General features: G+C 40.3%; 1 protein-coding gene across 1 annotated transcript in view; it reads right to left on the bottom strand.

Annotated features, from left to right (window-relative positions):
* FIE (Transducin/WD40 repeat-like superfamily protein) overlaps nucleotides 1-21,288 on the bottom strand; it is a 57,079-nt gene extending 35,791 nt beyond the window's left edge. The window contains exons 1-6 of the mRNA XM_089379725.1: nucleotides 20,868-21,288; nucleotides 17,472-17,537; nucleotides 17,206-17,328; nucleotides 17,028-17,108; nucleotides 16,837-16,929; nucleotides 16,613-16,688 (exon numbers count right to left, since the gene is read on the bottom strand). Of these exons, the coding sequence (XP_089235851.1) occupies nucleotides 16,613-16,688; nucleotides 16,837-16,929; nucleotides 17,028-17,108; nucleotides 17,206-17,328; nucleotides 17,472-17,537; nucleotides 20,868-21,047 (619 nt within the window). The 5' untranslated portion in view covers nucleotides 21,048-21,288. The remainder of the gene's footprint in view (nucleotides 1-16,612; nucleotides 16,689-16,836; nucleotides 16,930-17,027; nucleotides 17,109-17,205; nucleotides 17,329-17,471; nucleotides 17,538-20,867) is intronic.
* Nucleotides 21,289-22,240: the final 952 nt, after the last annotated feature.

The following is a 22,240-nucleotide window of genomic DNA, read 5'->3' as shown; positions in this document are numbered from 1 at the left end:
ACTAAAGTAAAGTGGAGAAAAGAGAATGCATGCATTTAGTTAAATTTAGAAAAAACCTCATAGACTCCTCCATGCATACATGTGACTCAGTTAACTCACGCAAGTTCCAAGTCACTCCTAGACCCATGCATGGATTCCAATAGAAAGCAATTAACGCACTCAAGTGACCTAAGGACAAACTCCAACCAGTTCAACTCAGATAACTCATGACTGTTGAAAATAATGGTACCAAGGAGGCGTTTCTTAGTGCATTCATCTTTTTGGCCTAGGAAGGCACATCAATGATTTTTTTGCCATGTGACTTTATGAGTTTTATCAATGTCATCAAGCAAAGTTCTTTTTTATGGGTTATGTACTATGTACCTTAATTTATTAATGTCTGTTATAAAGTGACACTGTGAGAAAAGTACAAAGTACACCTTTTAATATTAAAGTGACTTTTACGTTTTAAAAGTGACTTTATCAAAGAAAAAGTGCACATGGCACAAAACATTAAAAGGTAACTAGAAGACTTATTAATTGAGGGGGACCACATGAGAGAAGGGGTCAAGAAAGGGAAAGATATCCACCCTTGATCTAATGAGCTGAGATTTAATCTCAGCCATTAGATCTCAAGGGTTAGGATTCTCTTCAATTTGAGATGACAAAAAGGAAAAGGAAAGGGATTTCTCTCATAATTCATTCATTATTCTCATAAGCATTTCAGAGAAGGAGAGAGAGCAAAGGAAGAGGCTGCTACAGCAATTGCAGGAGGAGATTTCTACAGCAATCAAGGAGCTCGAATCCCAAGGCAGAGGGAAGTAAATCAGTTATAACGCATTTATAGACAGCTTGATTTTCCAGGCAAGAAACTCAGATTGCTGGCTTGATTGGAGCACATCTGGCCCAAATTTCGAGGGCTTTTGTCTGTTGTCAGAGAACGCGGGAGGGAGGAATTCTGGCACAAATCCCAAGGTTTGTCTCTGCAATAAATTTGTGGACTGGAACCACGAATTTCAAGGCAGTTTCAACATGAATCCTAAGGTTGTTTTGGTCAAAAAAGAGGCTCGAAATTTCTGGGAAGGTTTGGCTATGTTTGACCTGATTTTCTATTCAATTTCAGCTAGAGAATCAGTAACAGAGATTTTCATCTGTGTGGCAGAGTTCTTCATGCAAAAAGGAATGTACTATCTTGTCAGCAAAGGGAGATAAGTTTGTGTTATTTTTGTTGTGTATTAAATTTTCTTAAGAAGCAATATAATCCTCCTTGAAAATTGGTTTTCCCCTTGTGAGCTTTTTTCCAGGGTCATTAGATCAAAATCACTGTGTAAAAATTCTGTGCGCGCTTGTCTTTACCTTCATATCAGCTGGAAAGAAAAGAGTAGAGTGGTCTTATGTTTTAAGTTAAATGCAAATTTAACATTTATATCAGCTATATGTCATGTTGGGTTTGGGCATTAAGCCTTATGCAAAAACTTAAAAATAGGCTGGGGCTACAGCATTCAAAGTTTCTACATGGTATCAGAACTTGAGGAGCTTCAGATCTAAAGTTTTTCCACCAGCTGATAGAAGAGACCAGCAAGCGAATTTCTGCTATATCAATGAACAGCAAGCCTAAAACCTCAGTCAAACCCAAAGAATTATTGGTTGAAAGGGAGGAAGGTTGCCTAGTAACAGATCTGCTTATTTGTGTTGGTTGTGAGGGTCATGGCGACTGGTTTGAGGGTGGAGGCCAGATTGAGTGGGGTTGATAACTTTGGCCCCTGGAAACAGAGAATGATGCCACTGCTTGAAGAAGTTGAAGTGTGGGACATTGTGGAGAGTCCTATGGAACCTCCTACTAATCCAATTCATTAGGTGGAATTCAACAAGAAGAATGTGAAGGCAAGGAGAATCATTATTGTGCCATCAAAGACCACCTATTTCCTCATGTGACAAGAATGAAGTTTGTCTACGAGATGTGGGATTCCTTTGTCACATTACGCTAGAGCTCCAATGAAAACATGAAGATGGTGTTGAGGCGGAAGCTAAGAAACACCAAAGATGACCAAGACTGACAATGTGACCTCGTACCACACCAAGATCATACAAGCGAGAGGTGAGTTGGTTGTTGTGGGAGAGGCTAACCCTGAGGTCCAGTTGGTTAGGATTGCACTAGATGGTTTTGCCAAGCAGTGGGATGGATTCATATATGGCATTGTGGCCAGAGAGCATTTTCCAGACTAGAGGAGGAAGTGGGATGATTTCATCCAGGAGAAGTGCGAAGAGTAGTAATCAGCGTGATGGGGGAGATAAGGAGGAGAATGTTGCCCTTGCAACTAAGGGCAAGCAAAAGGCCAAGAAGGGGTCTTCTAGTGGAGATAAGTAGCAGAAGGAGAAGCAAAAGGCTAAGGAGGAGAACATGAGCAAAGTGAAATGCTTTGGTTGTGGAAAGTTGGGTCACTATGTTGTTCAATGTCCCAACAAGAAGGCCAAGAAGAAGGGAGCTGCAGCTTCGGCAGAGGTGGATAAGCTCGCCTCCAGATTTGACACAAAGTTTTCCTTAGTTGTGAGTCTTGCCACTCATGTCATGTCTACCGGTGTGTGGTTTGTAGACAGTGGAGCACCTTGCCATATGACTGAAGTGAGAGAGCACTTCGCGAGTCTGACAGAGGATGATATTGACTTGGAAGTTATGCTTGGAGATAACTCCAAGGTCAGAGCAACAGGAGTGGGGACAATATCCTTTCAGAGGGAGTCATTACCTCCTCTGAAAGTGACAAATGTTCTTTATGTTCCAGGGTTGAACAAGAACTTGATTTTAGTCTCCAGTATTGAGGACAAAGGGTATGTAGTGTTGTTCTGAGGAGGACAAGTGCTCACATATCCCAAGGGATCTAGTGTCAAGTATGTTAGAGTGATTGCAGTCGGCAGCGGGAGGCTATTCAAGTTTATGTTTCAGCCTATTAGAGCGTTGGTAGCGCAGACCAACAGCACTGAGTTGTGCGAGATATGGCACAGGAGGATGACCCATTTGCACCATGGAGCATTCAGGATGCTAAGGGAGATGGTTACAGGTTTACCTGAGCTTAGCACTGAGCATCATGATGTTTGCAAGGGGTGTGCTTTGGGAAAGTACACCAAGACACCTTTCCCAACCAGTTATAGTCAGGTGGCAAGTATCCTAGACTTGGTACACTTTGATGTTTGTGGTCCTATGTCTCATGTATAATTGAGCATAGGCGACTACTATGTGACGTTCATTGATGACTACTCTAAGAAGACTTGGATTTTCTTTCTGGAGAACCAGACGGGGAAGAAGATCAAGGTGTTGAGATCAGACAATAGGGGTGAGTATACCTCCAAGGAGATGAACGAGTTTTGTAGAGTGGGCATCAAGAGGAAGTACATAGTGCCTTATAACCCGTAGCAAAATGGGGTAGTAGAGAGGAAGAACAAGGCCATAGTGGGTGCAGCTAGAGCTATGTTGCATGATCAAAGATTTCCTTTTTTTTATGGGTTAGGCATGTAACACTACAATGTATCTGCAGAACAGGATCCCACATAGTCTTGGGGAGTACGACTCCCAAGGAGGCTTTTTCTAGGAAGAAGCCTAAGATTGGGCACATCAGGATCCTTGGGTTCCTTACATATTCACACTTCCCTGAGAAGAAGAGGGAAAATTTGGATACCCACTGCAGAGAAGGGTATCTTTGTGGGTTACAGTGAGACCAACAGGGCCTACCGTATATATATGTTCTTGCGCAAAGGAAAGTTGTCCTAAGGTGAGATGTGATATTTGAGGAGAGGGACTTGAGGAGGTCTCAAGTGGTTGATCAGGTAGAGCAGTGAGTTCCTCAGCAAGGGGACACACAACAAGTATCAAGATCTCCAGGTGCTATGTTGCATGATCAAATACTACCTTTCTTTTTATGGGTCGAGACATTTAACACTGCAGTGTATTTGCAGAACAGGAGCCGACATAGAGTCTTGGGGAGTACAACTCCCAAGGAGGCTTTTTCTGGGAAGAACCCTGAGATTGGGCACATCAGAATCTTTGGGTGCCTTACATATTCACACTTCCCTGAGAAGAAGAGGAAAAAGCCGGAACCCACTACAAAGAAGGGTATCTTTGTGGGTTACAGTGAAACCAGCAAAGCCTACCGTGTGAAAATTTCTAAATCGAACACATTAGAAACCCCTACTGCAATATCTGGTTTATTATCTCCTACTTCTTATTTACATTAACAAGTTATTTAATAATATAAACATCGAAATAAACACAATTGCAACCTTCACAAACATACAAATCAACAACTGAAATACACTGAGCAACACAAGCGACACCGTTATTTTCGGACAATCGTTCTCGAAAAAACCCAATGCGGGAAAATCAGTGCAGCAAATAGAGGGTTTTATTATTATGCAGATTTTTGAATACAGCTAGGGTGCCAAAAATGGCTCACCCTTCAGAGATTATCCTTGGCATAAATACCTTTCTCCGGAGACAGATATTCTGGCTAATTAGCAACCAGATGAATGGCCCCACAATAACTTCAATTGTTCCTCAGTTGGACAGTGAAAGCTGCTCCATGATATCTTCTGGAACTACGTCACCCTCCTACGGCTCTGCGCCAGATGATCAGCTCTTAGTCTGGCCCACGAAATCACCTCAACGCAGCCTCTTCAGCCCAGCATCAGCTCTGCAGCCCTCTACGTTGCCTACATCAGCTTCTACATCAACCTCTTGGACCTCTGCGTCCTCTGCGCAAGCCTCCTCAGCCTCTGCGTCAACCTTCCTAGGTTTTGCATTATCTCTCTGGCACTTTCTCTACCTCTCTGATATGTATTCTCGGCCTCCTACCGAACTACCCCTCGCTGTGACAGATCACTAACTCGATTTCTCAACAAACCCTACCCCAGAAAATCAAATTAATTGATCAACTTCGTGTATCTCCAACTGACCCTCAAGCCTCCTCTTATACTTTTCCTGTTGACGATTCAACGGCCGAGATTAAGTCCCTAATCAACAGCTAAGATTAGATCTGACTTGATTCTCATTATTTAGAACTTTCTCACCCATTTTATATTAATACACATTAATATTTTAATTTTCCTAAGTTTATACTTAGGAACCCCATTCAAAATATTAATTATTTTAACATCTCTTCATCAGGTTGGAATTTCCCCAAACGATTTCTGGGTCTTGGAGATCTTCTGTGCCTTAGCCTCTCCACCAACTTTCATGGCTAGAGCACATCCGATGCTACCAAAAATCAACATACCGTATATATATTCTTACACAAAGGAAAGTTGTCCTAAGGTGAGATGTGATATTTGAGGAGAGGGCCTTGAGGAGGTCTCAAGAGGTTGGTCAGGTAGAGCAATAAGCTCCTCAACAAGGGGCCACACCACAGGTATCAAGATGTTCAGGTCGTACACCAGGGTTAGGAGGATCACCTATTTCAAGGGTGACGAGTTCACAAAGTCCAATATCACCAGACACAGGATCTCAAAGTCCAGGTTCACCATAGACCACAAGAGGGCCTTCCTCGTCAAGAGGAGAGGCTCTAGTTGAGGAGCTACTACAAGGAAGAGGACGCTAAGATGGCTTCGTGAGACCCTAAAGGAAGCCCGAGAGGCAGTGGGGAAACCCAAGTGAGCCGTGACAGAGAGTAGACCACTAGAGAGGTTGGGTGGCTATGTGGCGGATGTTGTTTAGACAAAGCCAACTAGTTATGAGGATGTCACAAGTCAACAGATCTGGAGCAATGCCATGGTGGAGTATGCCTCCATCATGAAGAATGATGTGTGGGAGGTAGGGCCGAAACCTGAGGGGAAAGTCGGTGATGACTTCCAGGTGGCTCTACAAGATTAAACATGTTGTGGATGGCAGCATGGAGAATTTTAAAGCTCATTTTATGGCATGGGGGTTCTCACAGGTAGAGGGAGTTGACTATGAGGAGACCTTTGCACCAATTACTCGTTATACCTCCATTAGAGCAATGATATCTATAGCAACTGAGATGGGATGGAGGATTCCCCAAATGGATGTGAAGATTGCCTCTCAATGGGGTTAACGAGGAGGTGTACATTGAGCGGCCACAAGGCTTTGAGGCGCATGGGAGGGAGTCCCATGTCTGTAGGCTTAAAAAAGACTTATATGGACTGAAGCAAGCACCGAGGGCATGGTTCGAGAGGATAGTTGCCTACTTGCAACAGATGGCTTTCTAGAAAGTGATGCAGATCTGAACCTATACTTTATCATGATTGGTGACAATCCACTCATTTTGGTTTTCTATGTGGATGACTTGTTTATTACAGGAGAGGGCAGGCTCATCGAGTGCTGCAAGAGAGACCCTGCTTCAGAGTTTGACATGATTGGTCTAGGAGTGATGCATTATTTTTTGGGGTTGGAGGTGTGGAAGGAGGATGGGCATATCTTCATGGGCCAGGGCAAATATGCAAAGGACATACTGAGGAAATTTCATATGGTGAGTTGCAGGCCTATGCTACTCCTATGATCAAGAACTGGAAGAAGTTACATGCTTCAAAAACCAAGTTGATGAACCCCACCTTGTATTGTCAGTTGGTCAATTCTTTAATGTATCTGGTCAACATTAGGCCAAATATTTGTTTTCTAGTAAACACATTGAGTCAGTTTATGATGGAGGCCAGGAATGTGCACTGGGTGGTTGTGAAACATCTGTTGTGGTACCTACAAGGCACAATGGACTATGGTCTCGACTATGTTAGGGGTGATGGAGTTAGATTGATTGCTTGCACAAACTCGGATTGAGATGGTAGTGCTAGTGACAAGGAGAGTACTTCTAAGTGTTGTTTCTCGTTGGGCTTCCCAGTTATGCATGGTTCAGTAGGAAACAGAGGTCAGTGGCACTGAGCAGCGGAAAGGCAGAGTATATGGCAGAGAGTCAGGCTAGTTGTGAGGCACTTTGGCTTTGCAAGATGCTACATGGGTTATTTGGTCAAAGGTTGAGACCAACTATGATATATTGTGATAATCAAAGTTGTATCAAACTTTCTGAGAATCTAGTATTTCATGATCGGTCAAAGCATATTGAGATCAAGTACCACTTTATCAAAGACTAGGTTCAAAGGAGAGCTATGAAGCTTCAGTATATATCCACTAATCAACAGGTAGCAAATATTCTCACCAAGTCATTGCCAAGGGGCAAGCATATATATTTCAGAGACAAGATGGGAGTGGTGAGAAACACCTTTCTCAATAAGAGGGAGTGTTGAAAATAATTGTACCAAGGACGTGTTTCCTAATGAATTTATCTTTTGGCCTAGGAAGACACATTAATAACTTTTTTGTCAAGTGACATTATGAGTTTTATTAATGTCATGGAGCAAAGTTATTTTTTATGGGTTATGAGTTATAAAGTGACTTTATGAAAAAAAGTACAAAGTACACTTTTTAATATTAAAGTGACTTTTATGTTTTAAAAGTGGACTTTAAGAGAGAAAAAGTGCACATGGTACAAAACATTAAAAGATAACTAGGGGACACATTAATTGAGGGGGGCCACATGGGAGAAGGGGTCAAGAGAGGGAATGATATCCACCCTTCATCTAATGAGCTGAGATTTAATCTCAGCCATTAGATCTCAAGGGTTAGGGTTCTTTTCAATTTGAGAAGATAAAAAAGGAAAAGGAAACGGATTTTCTCTCATTCATTATTCTCATGAGCATTTGAGAGGAGAGAAGGAGCAAAGGAGGAGGCTTCTAAAGCAATTGCAGGAGGAGACTTATACAGCAATCAAGGTGCTCAAATCCCAAGGCAGAGGAAGGGTAAATCAGCTGGCACACATTTCTAGACAGCCCAATTTTCCAGGCAAAAAAATTAGACTGCTAGCTCGACTTTCAAGGCTGCTACAGGAACACATCTGGCCTGAATTTCAAGGGCTTTTGTCAGCTGTCAGACCACGCAGTAGGGAGGAATTCTGACATGAATTCTGAGGTCTGTCTCTGCAATAAATTTGTGGACTGACAGAATCCCAAGGCTGTTTTGGTCAGAACAGAGGCTCAAATTTTCTGGGGAGATTCAGCTGTGTTTGACCCAGTTTTCTAGTCAATTTCTGCCTGAGAATCAAGGAAGAATCAGTGACAGAGATTGTCATCTGTGTGGCAGAGTTCTTCATGCAAAAAGGACTGTACTATCTTGTCAGCAAAGGGAGATAAGTCTGTTATTTTTGCTGTGTATTAAATTTTCTTAAAAAGCAAGACAATCCTATTGAAGACTGGTTTTCCCCTTGTGGGTTTATTCCAAGGTCATTAGATCAAAATCCTCATTGAAGACCGGTGGGTTTTTTCCAAGATCATTAGATCAAAATCCTCATTGAAGACTGGTTTTCCCCTTGTGGGTTCTTTACAGGGTCATTAGACCAAAATCACTATGTTAAAAATTTGTGTCTGTGTGCTTGACTTTACCTTCATATCAGCTGGAAAGAAAAGAGTAGAGTAGTCTTATATTTTAACTTGAATGCAAATTTAACATTTATATCAGCTATATGTCATGTTGGGTTTGGGCATTAAACCTTATGCAAAAACTTTAAACTGGTTTGGGCTACCAAAATTTCTACAACGACCTCACTCTAGGTCATGCATGCATCCCGATCTCGCCACATGTCACAACCAAAGACTGCTACATGTCATTACCGAAGGTTAATATGTGTCACCCATGCATGACCACTACTAAAAATAGAAAATCGTTCACATATCCACAAGAACATACTCATCAAACTCAATTTTCAGTGAGGAGTTTGAATATGTCTGCAGAATCAGCATGCAAAACCTGCCAAAGATAGAAATATCTCATGTGTATATGAAACCACCCTCATTGGACTCTATTTTCAGTGAGAAGCCCGAATATGTGACCAAATTAGACATGCAACCTCTGCTAAAAATAGACCTATCTCACATGCCACCTGAAAGTAGCTCATCGAAATCGTGATCTCACAGGGATCTCAAATATGTCATCCCAACTAACATGTGAATGTTTGAACTGCAGCTACCACAGCATGTTAAAATTGGCAACTAGGGCCAAATTCCACTTTGGACAGCTCATTTGATGGAGATGACGATTGCATTGAATTCCTCTTTCCGAGAGAACCAAAATTGATCTAAAGATCATCTAATTTGGATAAACAGAAGCATGTTTTTGAATTTATGCCCACACACGTGTAAACTATCGAGGTCGGCCACATCATCATGTAGGGTCATAAAACCCAAGAGACATGTCACTTCACCCTCAACGACTTGTATAAATACAAGTGACCTCTCACCTCATTTGGCATCACCATCACTCACACATTCTTCTATCTCCTTGTCTCATTGGTTCATACAACTATTGGGCATTCTCTTTCTCTCACACGTGTCACAAGGAGGACGGATTTCAGACTTTAGTATAGAGCCGAAAATTTCAAGAGATGACTAACGTTTGACCAGCATTGACCAGGAACTATTTGACCAAGTTTGACTATGATTTTGGGGGGATTAACTCTATTTAACCAAGCCGCATTAATTGGCACAAAAAACTAAGATTTTCTGGGTTGTTTGACCTGCGTTGACCAAGTTTGACCATAGATTTTATGACTATTTTGGTTTGACTTTGACCACTACTCGAGACCGAGTTTGACTACCTTTGACCAAACTTCAAAGGGGAAGTTTTGCTGCTGCGTTGACCATCTTTGACTTTCTGGTTATGACTGAATTTGACTATAGTTGACTACAAATTTGACAAGGTTGTTTTGACTTTGATTTGGCAAGTCAACTTTGACTTTTTGTACTCTCTCTGGTTGAACATTTGATATAATAATAAGAATTGATCAATGAGTTTTCCCCACATTAGGGTTTTTCCCTGGCATCCACCAAATTTGGTGTCCTTTTGTCTTGACTTGTCTTCTACCTTTTATTTTATGTTCTATCTATAGTCACTGTCAATGTGACTTATGGTTAATGTGATTTCTATTGGAAATTGTCATTGGACTACTAAAGGAACAATGAAGTAATTGTGCTAAGCATAGAACATAAGATTATTAACATGGCATCAAAGCTCAGGTGAAGACAAAGCCCAAGCAAGAGAGAGAAAAGCAATCACTAAGGGAGATCTGTTAGACAAGATTAATGGACTAGTCTCAATGGCTACTACATCTTACTTCAAATCTGAGGATAAGCTCAAGGATAAATCTAACTATCATGCATGGAAGATGACTTTGGACTTGACTTTGGAAGAGCATGATGCCGACTGTGAAGGGAAGAGTGGTGGAGCCTCCTTCAAATGCATATGTTGCTGCAAAGACAAAATATAAGAAAGGTGAGGTCGGAGCTAAGAATTATCATAGACTCCATTCAAAAGCATTTGGTTGCCTATTTCTGATTTGGGAACATCTAAGGAGATGTATGATAAGCTTGTTGGGATGTTCAAAGTAAACAATGCAAATAAAATCCTCTTTCTCAAAAACAAGTTGAAGGACATCAAGATGGATAAAGGGGAGTGTATCTAATCCTTCTTTATGAGAATAACACAAATCAAAAATAACCTACTATCTATTGGAGAAGTTATTGCTGACAGGGAGCTCACTTTCATTACACTCGGAGGTCTTTCAAGAGCATGGGATGTGTTTAACAATACCATTCTCAACAATGACAAGATTCCTAGTTTCGATGAATTATTTGCTAGATACACTCAAGAGGAGACGGGGATGGTGGAGGGAGACAAGCCTTCAAATGGAATTGAACCTACTGCTTTCTCCGCTCATGCTAAGAGGAAAAATAATGTTGGTCCAAGGAGACAGTGTCAAGGATTCATACAGGATTTCAAAGAGGGAAGAAAAGGAAGGCGCTACAATTGTAATAGGTTTGGCCAACAACAACAATTTCAAAGGCAATGGCAATCAAAGGAACAACAGGTTCAACAACAAAGGAAAGAGGAATGCTCCCGCTGCTCGAGATGGAAATGGTGGACCTCCCAAAAGGACAAGAAATTCCAGGTATGAGGAAAGTAATGTTGTAGGAAAACAAAAAGAATTTTATCTTATTTCCGCTTCATCCACTGCCTCTCCTCCGAATACTTTGGATCATTGGTTGATAAATAGTGGAGCCTCAAGGCACTTCACTGGGTACAAGGAGGCCCTCTCAAATTTGGTTGAAAAGAAAACTAATTTGGAAATAATACTTGGAGATAATGCCACCTATCCCGTGAAAAGAATTGGTATTGTCACTTTTCACTTGAATCAAGGTCAAACCATTCATCTACAAAAATTGTTGTATGTACCCGATTTGAAGAAGAATCTAGTGTCTATTTCTATGATGGAAGATAAGGGTTTCACGGTAGCATTCATTGATGGAAAGGTACATATTTGGCAAAGAAACCCTAAAGATGTTTTTACACTTGGATTTAGGGTTGACGGTCTCTATCAAGTTAGAGGAAGTCCTTTGGGAGCCTTGACTTGTGATACCTCTCTTCAATCTGAATTATGGCACCGAAGAGTTGCTCACCTTCATTACAAAAGCCTTACCGGGGTAAGGAAGATAGTCACAAGTATGTCCGAGTTCAACATGAACCATGAAGGAGTTTGTCAAGGTTGTGCAGCTGGAAACTTACAAGGGCGCCATTCCCTTCAAGTGAAAGTCAGACTTCCGATATTCTTCAATTGGTCCATTCTGACCTATATGGTATGTTGCCCGTAACATCATTGGGAGGATACTTATACTATGCAAATTTTGTGGATGAATTTTCTCGCAAAACATGGATCTATTTCTTGAAGAAGGATAAAGTGTTCAAATGGTTCCGTTCTTTCAAAGCCTTGGTGTAAAATCAAACAAGGAAGAAGATCAAAATACTGAGGACCGACAATGGAACCGAATATGAATCAAACGAGTTCAACGACTTTTGCAGAGACGTTGGTATTAATTAAGAGGGAGACAACCGTTCAATACACTCTACAGCAAAATGGTGTTACTAAAAGGAAGAATCAAACAATCATGGAAGCCACTCGTGCTATGCTCCATGACTAAGGCCTACCGAAGTTCTTATGGGGAGAAGCTACCAACACTGTTGCATATGTTCAAAATAGGAGCCTACATTAAGCACTGGATTTCAAGACACCCGAAGAAGTTTTCACTGGTAAGAAACCTGATGTTTCTCGTTTTAGAATATTTGGTTGCCTGTGTATTTTCATATGCCTAAAGAGAAAAGAAACAAGTTAGAAGCATCTAGGAAGAAAGGTATATTTGTGGGACATAGTGAAAATTCAAAGGCATATAGAATCGTGCCTAGACAAAGAGATGTGGAAATTAGCCATGATGTCACCTTCGATGAAGATACTGCCCTTGGGAAAGCCCGAGATCTCCCCATTCCATCAAAGGATAATAATGATGATGTTGCGGAAAAACAGGATGAGCCTCTAACAGATGAGCCTATGTCTGATGTTGAAGGCCCAATGGATCCCATTGATCCACCTCTTGATGATCCCTCTACCTCAAAGAAAAGACCACTGTAGCTCAAAGATAGTCTCGAAGATCCTGAAAAACATACTGCTCCAAGAGGGACATTTTACAAAAGTAAGAAGCCGAACACGTATCAAGGGTACTTAGTTGCTATGGGTACTATTGTTTAAACTGAGCCATGTACATTCAAAGAAGTTGTAAAGCACCAAGTCTAGAAGGACGCGATGAATGAGGAATATGAATCTATCACGAAGAATGATGTCTAGGAAATGGTGCCTAAACCCAAGGACAAGTCAGTGGTCACCTCAAAATGGATATACAAAATTAAACATGGAGCTGATAAGAGTGTTGAGAAATATAAGGTCAAGTTCATTGCTTGAGGCTTCTCTCAAAAGGAAGGGGTGGACTATGACGACATATTTGCACTGGTTGCCCGATATACCACTATTCGATCTATTATTGCACTCGTTGCCTCTCAAGGATGGAGCCTACATCAAATGGACGTTAAGACTACTTCCTTACATGGGTCGCTTAAGGAGGAAGTCTACTTGGAACAACCTCAGGGGTTCAAAGAACAAGATCGCAGGACACACATATGCAAGTTGAAGAAATCCCTCTATGGGTTGAAGCAAGCCCCTAGGGTTTGGTATGAGATGATTAATAGCTATCTTATGAAGTTGGGATTTACGAGGAGTGATGTTGATCCTAACTTTTACTTCAAGGTTGAAAAGGACATGCCTCTCATTTTGGTCCTTTATGTGGATGATCTCTTTTTGACAGGTGCGGACCCTCTCACTTATCAATGCAAGAGGGAATTGGCTTTCGAGTTCAAGATGAAGGACCTAGGTCTGATGCACTACTTCCTAGGGTTGGAGGTGTGGCAAAAGCCAGGTGAGATTTTCCTTTCTCAAGGAAAATGCATTGTGAAGTTGCTCGAGAGATATGGGATGGTGGGTTGCAAGTCTGTGTCTACTCCGATGGATCTCAACTTCAAGAAGTTATGTGGAAGTGTTGTTGGGCCTGAATTGGCAAACCCTTCCGAATATAGGCAACTTTTGGGGGCCCTAATGTTCTTGGTAAACTCTCGTCCGGACATATGCTTTGTTGTAAATACATTGAGTCAATTTATGGTTGAGACTCATCACATACAATGAATTGTTGCTAAGAATCTCTTGAGATATCTCTGTGGCACGATCAACTATGGACTGAGATACATTGCCGAGAATTTGAGGCTACATGGATGTACTGATGCTGACTTGGCTAGAATTTTGGTGGATCGAAAGAGCACATGTGGATGTTGCTTCTCATTAGGGCCTGCTTCAATTTCTTGGATGAGCAAGAAGCAAAAATCAGTTGCTATAAGCATCGCCGAGGCGGAATACATTGCAACTAATATGGTCAATTGTGAGGTTGTTTGGTTGAGGAATCTCTTTAGTGAGTTATTTGAGCACGTGTTGGATACCACCGTGAACTTTTGCGACAACCAGAGTGGGATTCGCCTTTCAGATAATCCCGTGTTCCACGACCGCTCCAAGCACATTGATATTAGGTACCACTTTATCCAGGATATTACAACAAGGAACAATAAGGCTCCAACATATCAGGACTGATGAGCAAGTCGCAAACATCCTTATTGAAGCCCTTGGGGGAAGGTCAAATTCTTAACCTTCTGAGAGAGACATGGAGTCGTGGAAAGACCCTCCCATGAGAGTCCTGCTTGAGTTGGACATTGAGCTCTAGGAGCTCCTGGGGACTTGGGGTACTTCTTGGAGCTATGAGTGACCATAGGGTGAGTGGTCTACCTTACCCTCTAGGTGTGTTGTGTACAAGGTGAGGGGTTCACTTTCCCCTGTGAAACCCCATGATGGTTGACATGTAGTCCTACCCATGTAGTCCGGGAGTCGTGGGAAGTACCTCTCATCTGGCCAATGAGTTGGGAAAAGTGTTAAGCGACCATAGCACTATTGATGGACGCATCGTGTATTGCCATACTCCCTATGTCTAAGATGCATGGTGTTCAACAACTTGATCTGGGATCAAGTCTGATTGAGGTTCTACCTCTGGACTGAATTTTGTCAGTGGACAGTGGTAAGGTCTTGTGACTCACTCTCGATCGGTTCTTCATTATTCATATCAATGTTCAACAGAAAAAAGATGAGATAATATACAGAGATGGTACATGACGATAGGATGTCATAATGATCAATGATAATTAATGGATTGGCAAGTAGAATTCTCCCTAGTAGAGAGCGAGTGTTAAAAGTGGCAACTAGGTCAAAATTCCACTTTGGACAACTCATTTGATGGAGATGATGATTGCATTGAATTCCTCTTTTCGAGAGGACCAAAATTGATCTAAAGATCATCTAATTTGGATAAGATGAAGTGTTTTTGAAATTATGCCCACACACATGTAAATTGTCAAGATCAGCCACATCATCATGTAAGCTCATGAAGCCCAAGAGACATGTCACTTCACCCTCAACGAGTTGTATAAATACAAGTGACCTCTCACCTCATTCGGCATCATCATCACTCACATTCTTCTCTCTCCTCCTCTCATTGGTTCATATAGCTATGAGGCATTCTCTTTCTTTCACACATGTGGCAAGGAGAACGAATTTCAAACAGAATTACAGGGCTGAAAATTTTAGGAGTTGACTAAAGTTTGACCAACATTGACCAAGGACCATTTGACCAAGCTTGACTGAACTTTTGGAGGGATTGACTCTATTTGACCAAGCCGCATTGATTTGCACAAAAACAGAGAATTTCTGGGTTGTTTGACCTGCATTGGCCTCAGGCCTATTTGACCACCGGGTTGACCAAGTTTGGCTGGTTTGACCAGTTACCAAATTGGACAAGCCGGTTTTTAAAACTATGGCTTTAACTTATAGATGCTCATTGTTACAAGATTCTCTGATATGAAGGCGCAGAAGATAATATGTTTATCTTGAGATCTTTTAGCCTTTCATATTGGAAAGGTGGCATATGTTTAGTAAGAAAAAAAATCCTGTTATAAAGTTTTATGGGATGTCAAAATCACCATGAGATACATCCCCAGCAGCAACAAACAACTTCAAACGAAATTCTTAAAAAAAGCTGCTCAGGAAACCTCCTTCCGTATCCTTGTCTGCTGCTTTTGGAGGCAGGCAAAGTGAACAAACAGAAACTGAAAACATTTTAGGGCTCTCTGTGCAAGTAATGGGCCCAGCCCTAGGGTTTGCACCTGGGGCCCAGTTGTTGATTTAGAAATCGGTGTCTTTTTCATTGTTTTTCTTTTTCTGCCAACAGGCCTGGGGAGATCATCCTGCACCCGGGTGCCCCATTACCATCCCTGGTATGGGAGATGCATCCCCTGGCAATTCAAAATATTTTAGAAGTAATTTTGATTTAACTTCTACATGCTCATCTTGGGAAGTAATAAGAATAGAGAACAATAGCCAAAATCAACAATATAACCATAATCTCTTGTTCATATTTGTTTTATATTCATTTTCTTTGAAGTATATTTAATTAATCAACAAAACATCGTTACATAATCGTCCCATATGAAGAAGGCGCAAAAGATAATAAGTTTATCTTGAGATCTTTTGGCCTTTCATATTGGACGGTCACATATGTTTATTAAGAAAAACAATCCTGTTATAAAGTTTTATGGGATGTCAAAATCACCGTGAGATACACCCCCCAGCAACACAACCTTTTTTAAACTCGATGCCAATTAAATTATGAATGCTCCTCTTGGGAAGTAATTTGAAGACTGTAGAAGACAATAGCTAAATTTCACAAGATATTTTCGTTTTATATTTTACCAGATTTGTTTATTCGCACGCTTTTTGTCCTCTGACATCTAGCAAATTTACTCATAGGGTCATCAAGACAATTATAAAATTCTCATGTCAAAGAAAAGAGGATTATAAAAATCCATCTCATCCTAAACAAAATTCTATAAACCCCCACAAACACGTACTTGATCAAACTCTCATCTTAAGAAAAATAATAAAAATCAGCATGTTGACAAAAACTTAAATTATTCAAAGTTTATAGTGTTTGCATATCTTTAATAGGCAGATTAGGAACAAGGGATTCTTGTTGCATATCCAAATATCATATGAGGCAACCTTGGAGATGAGCAATTAAAAGACTGTGTCGATTGGTTTACTATACAGTATCAAACCTTTCATAGACCAGATCTTGACCGTGTTGTCCATGCCACAGCTTGCAATACGATATACATCTGAAGGATGAAAATCCTATTGCAACAAATGTATATATTTTGTTAGAAAACTCGTCTCCTGATAAATCCCAATGAACATTAAATTTGGATCTAGGACTGGTCCCTTCAAAAAGCAAGATCATGTAACATTGATAATAAAATTCATGCCGGCCAGCCATACTTACTACACTGAGAACTTCATTGCGATGTCCCCCAGCTCCAGCAAATATCAAAATGCATATTCCAGTTTGAACATTCCAGAGTCGTACAGATTCATCCTAGCAAAACATCTATGATATTAGATTTTGCAAACATAACCTATCCTCCAACTATGACCAAAATCTCAGAAAGTCTCCAGAGATGACAAAACACTTACTTTGCTAGCAGATAAAATAAGGGAAGGTTTCAGTGCTTGGGTCCTTATTTCATTCACAGAATCTCCATGGCCAACGAAACTCTGTAAGAACAAATCTCCCACCAAGCCATGACAGTCACTACCAAGGTTTAAATAACATACTGAATGTTTCAACCACAAGCTTGGAACAAGCACCTACCTTATGGACCTTTTCATTTGCAACATCAAGCACTCGAATTATACCATTGTGACCACCAGCAACTAATAATGGTGAACCATTCACATCGCATGCCCAACTTAATGTGTAAAATGATTCATCCTTCTGCTCACATGCAAATAACAGCAAATGAGTAACAGTATAAAAATTAATGCCTAACAATTTGTGATTTCATTGACTTATCAATTCCATTTTTCAAGTAAATCAACACCACAAGAGGAGAATATATGTCAAACAGCTTTGTGTACATCATCGTCAACATATGCCTGCAAAACAGAAATAGCACCTCCTTCCAAGCATTGGTAAATGGTCACCTGAAAAAGAAACCCCATACTTCAGTTATAAACCAGAAAACATTTTCGATAAATACATTTGCCACCAAGGACATATTAAAGCGAAAATGAAAACACATCTGACACGACCATTATTATGCAGCATGGATACTGAGATGAACACAAAAGATTAAAAAGATTCCATAAATCTCTAGAAGAGGACTCCATAAAACATGAGAATAAACCTTTAACCAACATAATCTGGACCTTCGATTGCTATATTCCTCAGTCCCTCCCAATTTCTCCAATAGCATATGCAATTATAAAATTGCTAACCAATCCATGCTCATAGTTTGCTCATAGTAGGCTATAGTCATGTTAAAGGGGTAAAAATCCAATTTTTCCTATGTTGGGGCAACATTGGGCAAAAATTGGGTCAGCTGGGGCTAAATTAGGGGTTGCACACACAACCCCTCATATTTTGGAGCCCATGGAAAATCTATAAATAGAAGAGGGTTGAGATCAAATGAGGCATCATCAAATTGTGGATCAAATCATCTGTTCTCTTGAGCTATAGCTCTGAGGGTGGTGAAAGATTCCACCCTAGTTAGTCCTATTTTCTATTTTTTTTACTTTGTTCTGGCACAAGGAATTCTCTATCTAAGAAGCAGCAAGTCAAGGCAAGTCTCTTGGAAACAAAGTTTCAAACGTTAATACATGATCAGATTTAAGATTATGGGGCAGCGAAGTGGTTTTATATGGTAGTGAAGTCATCTGAGACTGGCTGAGACTTCCTAAGGCAAACTCCTGATCAGACCGAAATTTCTGAGGCCTTTAAACCATGTGAAGTTATCCTGTGGCAGAGGAGAAGCACGTCTGAAGTGGGCCGCAACTCTTCTGGACAGTTCTGAGGCTGGGATAGTGGACGAATCTGTTGATAGCCATTCTGTGAGCCAGCGCAGTTGTATTAGCATGAAGAGAAGAGCTTTCAAGCCAGACCACACCCTCATTGAGGCTGCACCGAGGGCTGGAGTAGGCTGCAGTTCTTAGAGAAGTCCTAGTGACAGATCTTTCAAAGGAGTCTAAGTAAGAGCTCAGCTATCCTTCTAGTTACTTTACTATCCACCTGAAGCAGCTTGCAAACCCTTCCTGAGTTAAAACAATGGTGCGATAACTCTCTGTGGCAGGTTGAGGATTTCATCCTAAAGCTTCCTGGTCAGAATCACACGAACAATAGAGTAATTGGCATTAATCAATAGAATACAGTGGTTAGCTAGTTAGCTCTTTCTAATTCAGAATTAAAATTGTTTATTGTAATGGAATTGGCTAACCAAGATCATTTAATTCAGTCTGCGCTAGCACTATTGGATTATTGAATGAATAAACTTACACTATATGATTTGTTGTAACTTAACTGATTTCTGGAATATTTGTTTTATTTTCTGAGCATGAGAAGAATTTGGGAAAAACCCCTAGTTGATTAGGGGAAAATTAGGGCGTAGATTTCCTTATATTGTTACAGTAATTTATCCTACTCACATCCTTACTTGCAATATAAATCCATAAACATGAATATTTCGAATCTAATATATACATTAACGCACATTAATATAGTTTTTAATTAAATTTTCAACATTGTGTGTATATTTTATTCGACCAAGTCATTTGTCAGGTCGACTCGAAGTCAATTATTGATTTCCAAGTTGACTCCTCATGAATCTTCAAAGCCTCACCAAGTCCAAGTCCAGTAACTTTGCTCTCTGTGAACAAAACTAGTCCTACTCTCTGGATAATATAAAATCTTTTCATTGAATTTTGACCTAACATTTTGTAAGTATTAACGTTGTTCTTAGTCTTATGCTACAATATTACCTTGATTTCAATTATTCATTTTAGGTGTTTTATGGAACATCTTTAAGATAATAATTGTAATCCTCGCCTCTCGACATCTAATCTATTTGGAGACTTGCTCTTTTGAATAATGAAACAGAATTTCCAAACTTGCACAAGCCCAAATTTTGGTCTTACATTGGGTTCATGAAAGACATTAGACTAAGTGAGCTTTTACTAAAGCCCAGATTTTATGTCAAGCAACAAAATGCAGCAAGCATAACTCCTAAAGCTTCAACAATTAACAACACACAATGCATCCTCTTGCACATGATCTATATCGCCAACTATCGCCCATCCCTTGCAATTAATCAATGCAACATGTGTTATTAGCCTCACCTTGCTTTCTTCCACTTCGGAGGTTTTCACTATGCACAACATGTCCTCCCGTCTCGTGGTTGAAAAATGTCTAGAGAAAAAATAAACTAAAAATACCACATATCCATGCTTGTGGTTTCTCAGGTGGTGTACCTGCTGACCTTTTTATGAAGCTGATTCTAAAGTTTATACACCAATAATACCTTCATTACCGCTCTTACTAAAGTGCAAATCAGTCTCATGGAACAAAGACTACTGAATGGCGGGTTAAAGCGCTATTCAGACAAAGCATATCCAACAACAATCCAAATTGTGGGTATGATAAAAGCAGTCTAGGATCGAATAAAAGCGTTATAAGCTAAAAGATGATCAAAATTCATAAGCAGCCAGTGAGGAGTTCCCAAGCCACAGTCTGTCTATTAACTTAGTAAGCATAGAGTTACATTTCATTTGCCAGCTCGAAATCCAAAAAGGAAGAAAAAAGGAGAAAGCATTTATCAATTTGCAAATTTCTTTACAGCTAGTTCATGAATGACGTTGGTAAGCCGCAGTCAGAGCGTGAGTGTCTAATTAGAATAGAATTACATCGGAGCCCTGAGCTTTGCCAACTCAGAATCCCAAAAATAAAGAGGAGCAGTATTTAAAATAGAGCTGCATCCGAGCCCTAAGCTTTGCCCACTCAGAATCCCAAGAAGACGAAGACGAAGTATTTACAAGTCGCAATTGTCTTTACAGATGGTTCATGAACATGATTACATAAGAAAAAAACCAATGCCGTGAATGCAAAATCCCACAAAACTGTAATGAAAAAGACATATTTGGGATGCAGTGGCGACAATTAATAGGTGCTCTGTATAGGGTTTTAGCAGCTCGCGTACCAGTTTTTCAGACATTTGGGACAGTTCTTGACAACTTATGCAAGAAATTGACGAGTGTTAACGGAAAATCCACTGATTATCAAATTTCCTTTTTAAGTTCCGCTGAAATGTGTCTAATTATTTTCTTCATAATATCAAGAACCATGCAATTCATAAAATTATAAAACCTAAAATCAAACACGAAATAATAGAGTTTTAAGAGAGCTCGGAATTTACTACGCGCAGAAAATCAGAAAAAAAACTCTCCGAAACAATAAAGGAAATAAATCAATAATGGCGCACACACCCGGGTTCCTCCTGCTGTTGCGAAAATATTATGATAGCGAGCATCAATGAAATTGAAAGCAATGGCATAAAGAGGCCGCTTGCCCTCTTGAAACCTATTGGTGACTTTATACTCTTTCCTCTTCTTTGTTGACATTAACGAGCCTATTGCCGCATCAGTACCCAAACCCTTCCTTGCCATCTTCAACACCTTTTACTGCAACAGCGTTTAAGCTGAACTTGTTTACAGGGTAGAGAGTCGAAGCCCAAACTCACCTTTCAAAGTGTTCACTACACTGATGCAATACGCACTGCTACAAGCGGCACTATTTATAAGGCGACACCAGCGCCAAACACTTCGTTCAATTAGACGTTAGTTTAGAGCGTCGAGTTGAGTTGGTTCATATTAGAGCAATCTCCTTCGCTCGGACACTGAGATCGTCGTTTCATTTACTATACTATACGTGTTTTACCTTTTGTCGGGAGAGATGAGTAAGCTGGAAAGGTTAGTAATTTATTTTTATTTTTTTTATATTATTGGAAAATTTATCACAATTTAATGGTCAAATCAGCATCGAAGATAATTATATTTCTGCAGGTTGATTAATCATTCTTATCATCCTTATTCAAGGAAAACTACGCCAACTAGAATAATTTGCTGGTGGTCCGTAACGGGCAGGTTTTCACTCTTGCCAAGAAAAATCACGCCACCTACAATAACTCATTGGCTGGTGGTCCGTAAGAGGCAGGTTTTCACTCTTGCCAAGAAAAATCACGCCACCTAGAATAACTCATTGGTGGTCCGTAACGGAGCAGGTTTTCACTCCTATCAAGAAAAACCACGCCACCTAAAATAACCCACTAGTGGTCCGTAGGTGGCAGTAAGGGGCAAATTTTCACTCCTGCCAAGAAAAACCACGCCACCTAGAATAACCCACTAGTGGTCCGTAGGTGGCACTAAGGGGTAAATTTTCACTCTAAAAAACCACGCCACCTAGAATAACCCGCTAGTGGTCAGTGGGTGGCAGTGAGGGGCAAGTTTTCACGCCTACCAAGAAAAACCACGCCACCTAGAATAACCCGCTAGTGGTCAGTGGGTGGCAGTGAGGGGCAAGTTTTCACGCCTACCAAGAAAAACCACGCCACCTAGAATAACTCGGTGGGAGGGTAGACCAGCCGAAACAAACACAGTTTTAGGGCATACTCCTGACCAAGATTGTAAGTTACTTCGCTCTAAACATTTTCAATTTTTCAAATTATATTAAAATTAAATTAAATAAAAAATAAAATTAATAACATGTAAATATTTTCATTTAATAAAAAAATCATTTTTATTTAACCAAAATAAAATAAAAATAATGTTATGCTACTCACTTATAGTATTAACTTATGGTA

Source organism: Pinus tabuliformis, chromosome J (genome assembly GCF_031772625.1).
Source record: "Pinus tabuliformis cultivar Carrire ecotype Pingquan chromosome J, CPIR1, whole genome shotgun sequence".
NCBI classification, from domain to species: domain Eukaryota; kingdom Viridiplantae; phylum Streptophyta; class Pinopsida; order Pinales; family Pinaceae; genus Pinus; species Pinus tabuliformis.
Note: the sequence above shows the minus strand (reverse complement) of the source record. Positions and strands in the feature narration are given on the sequence as shown.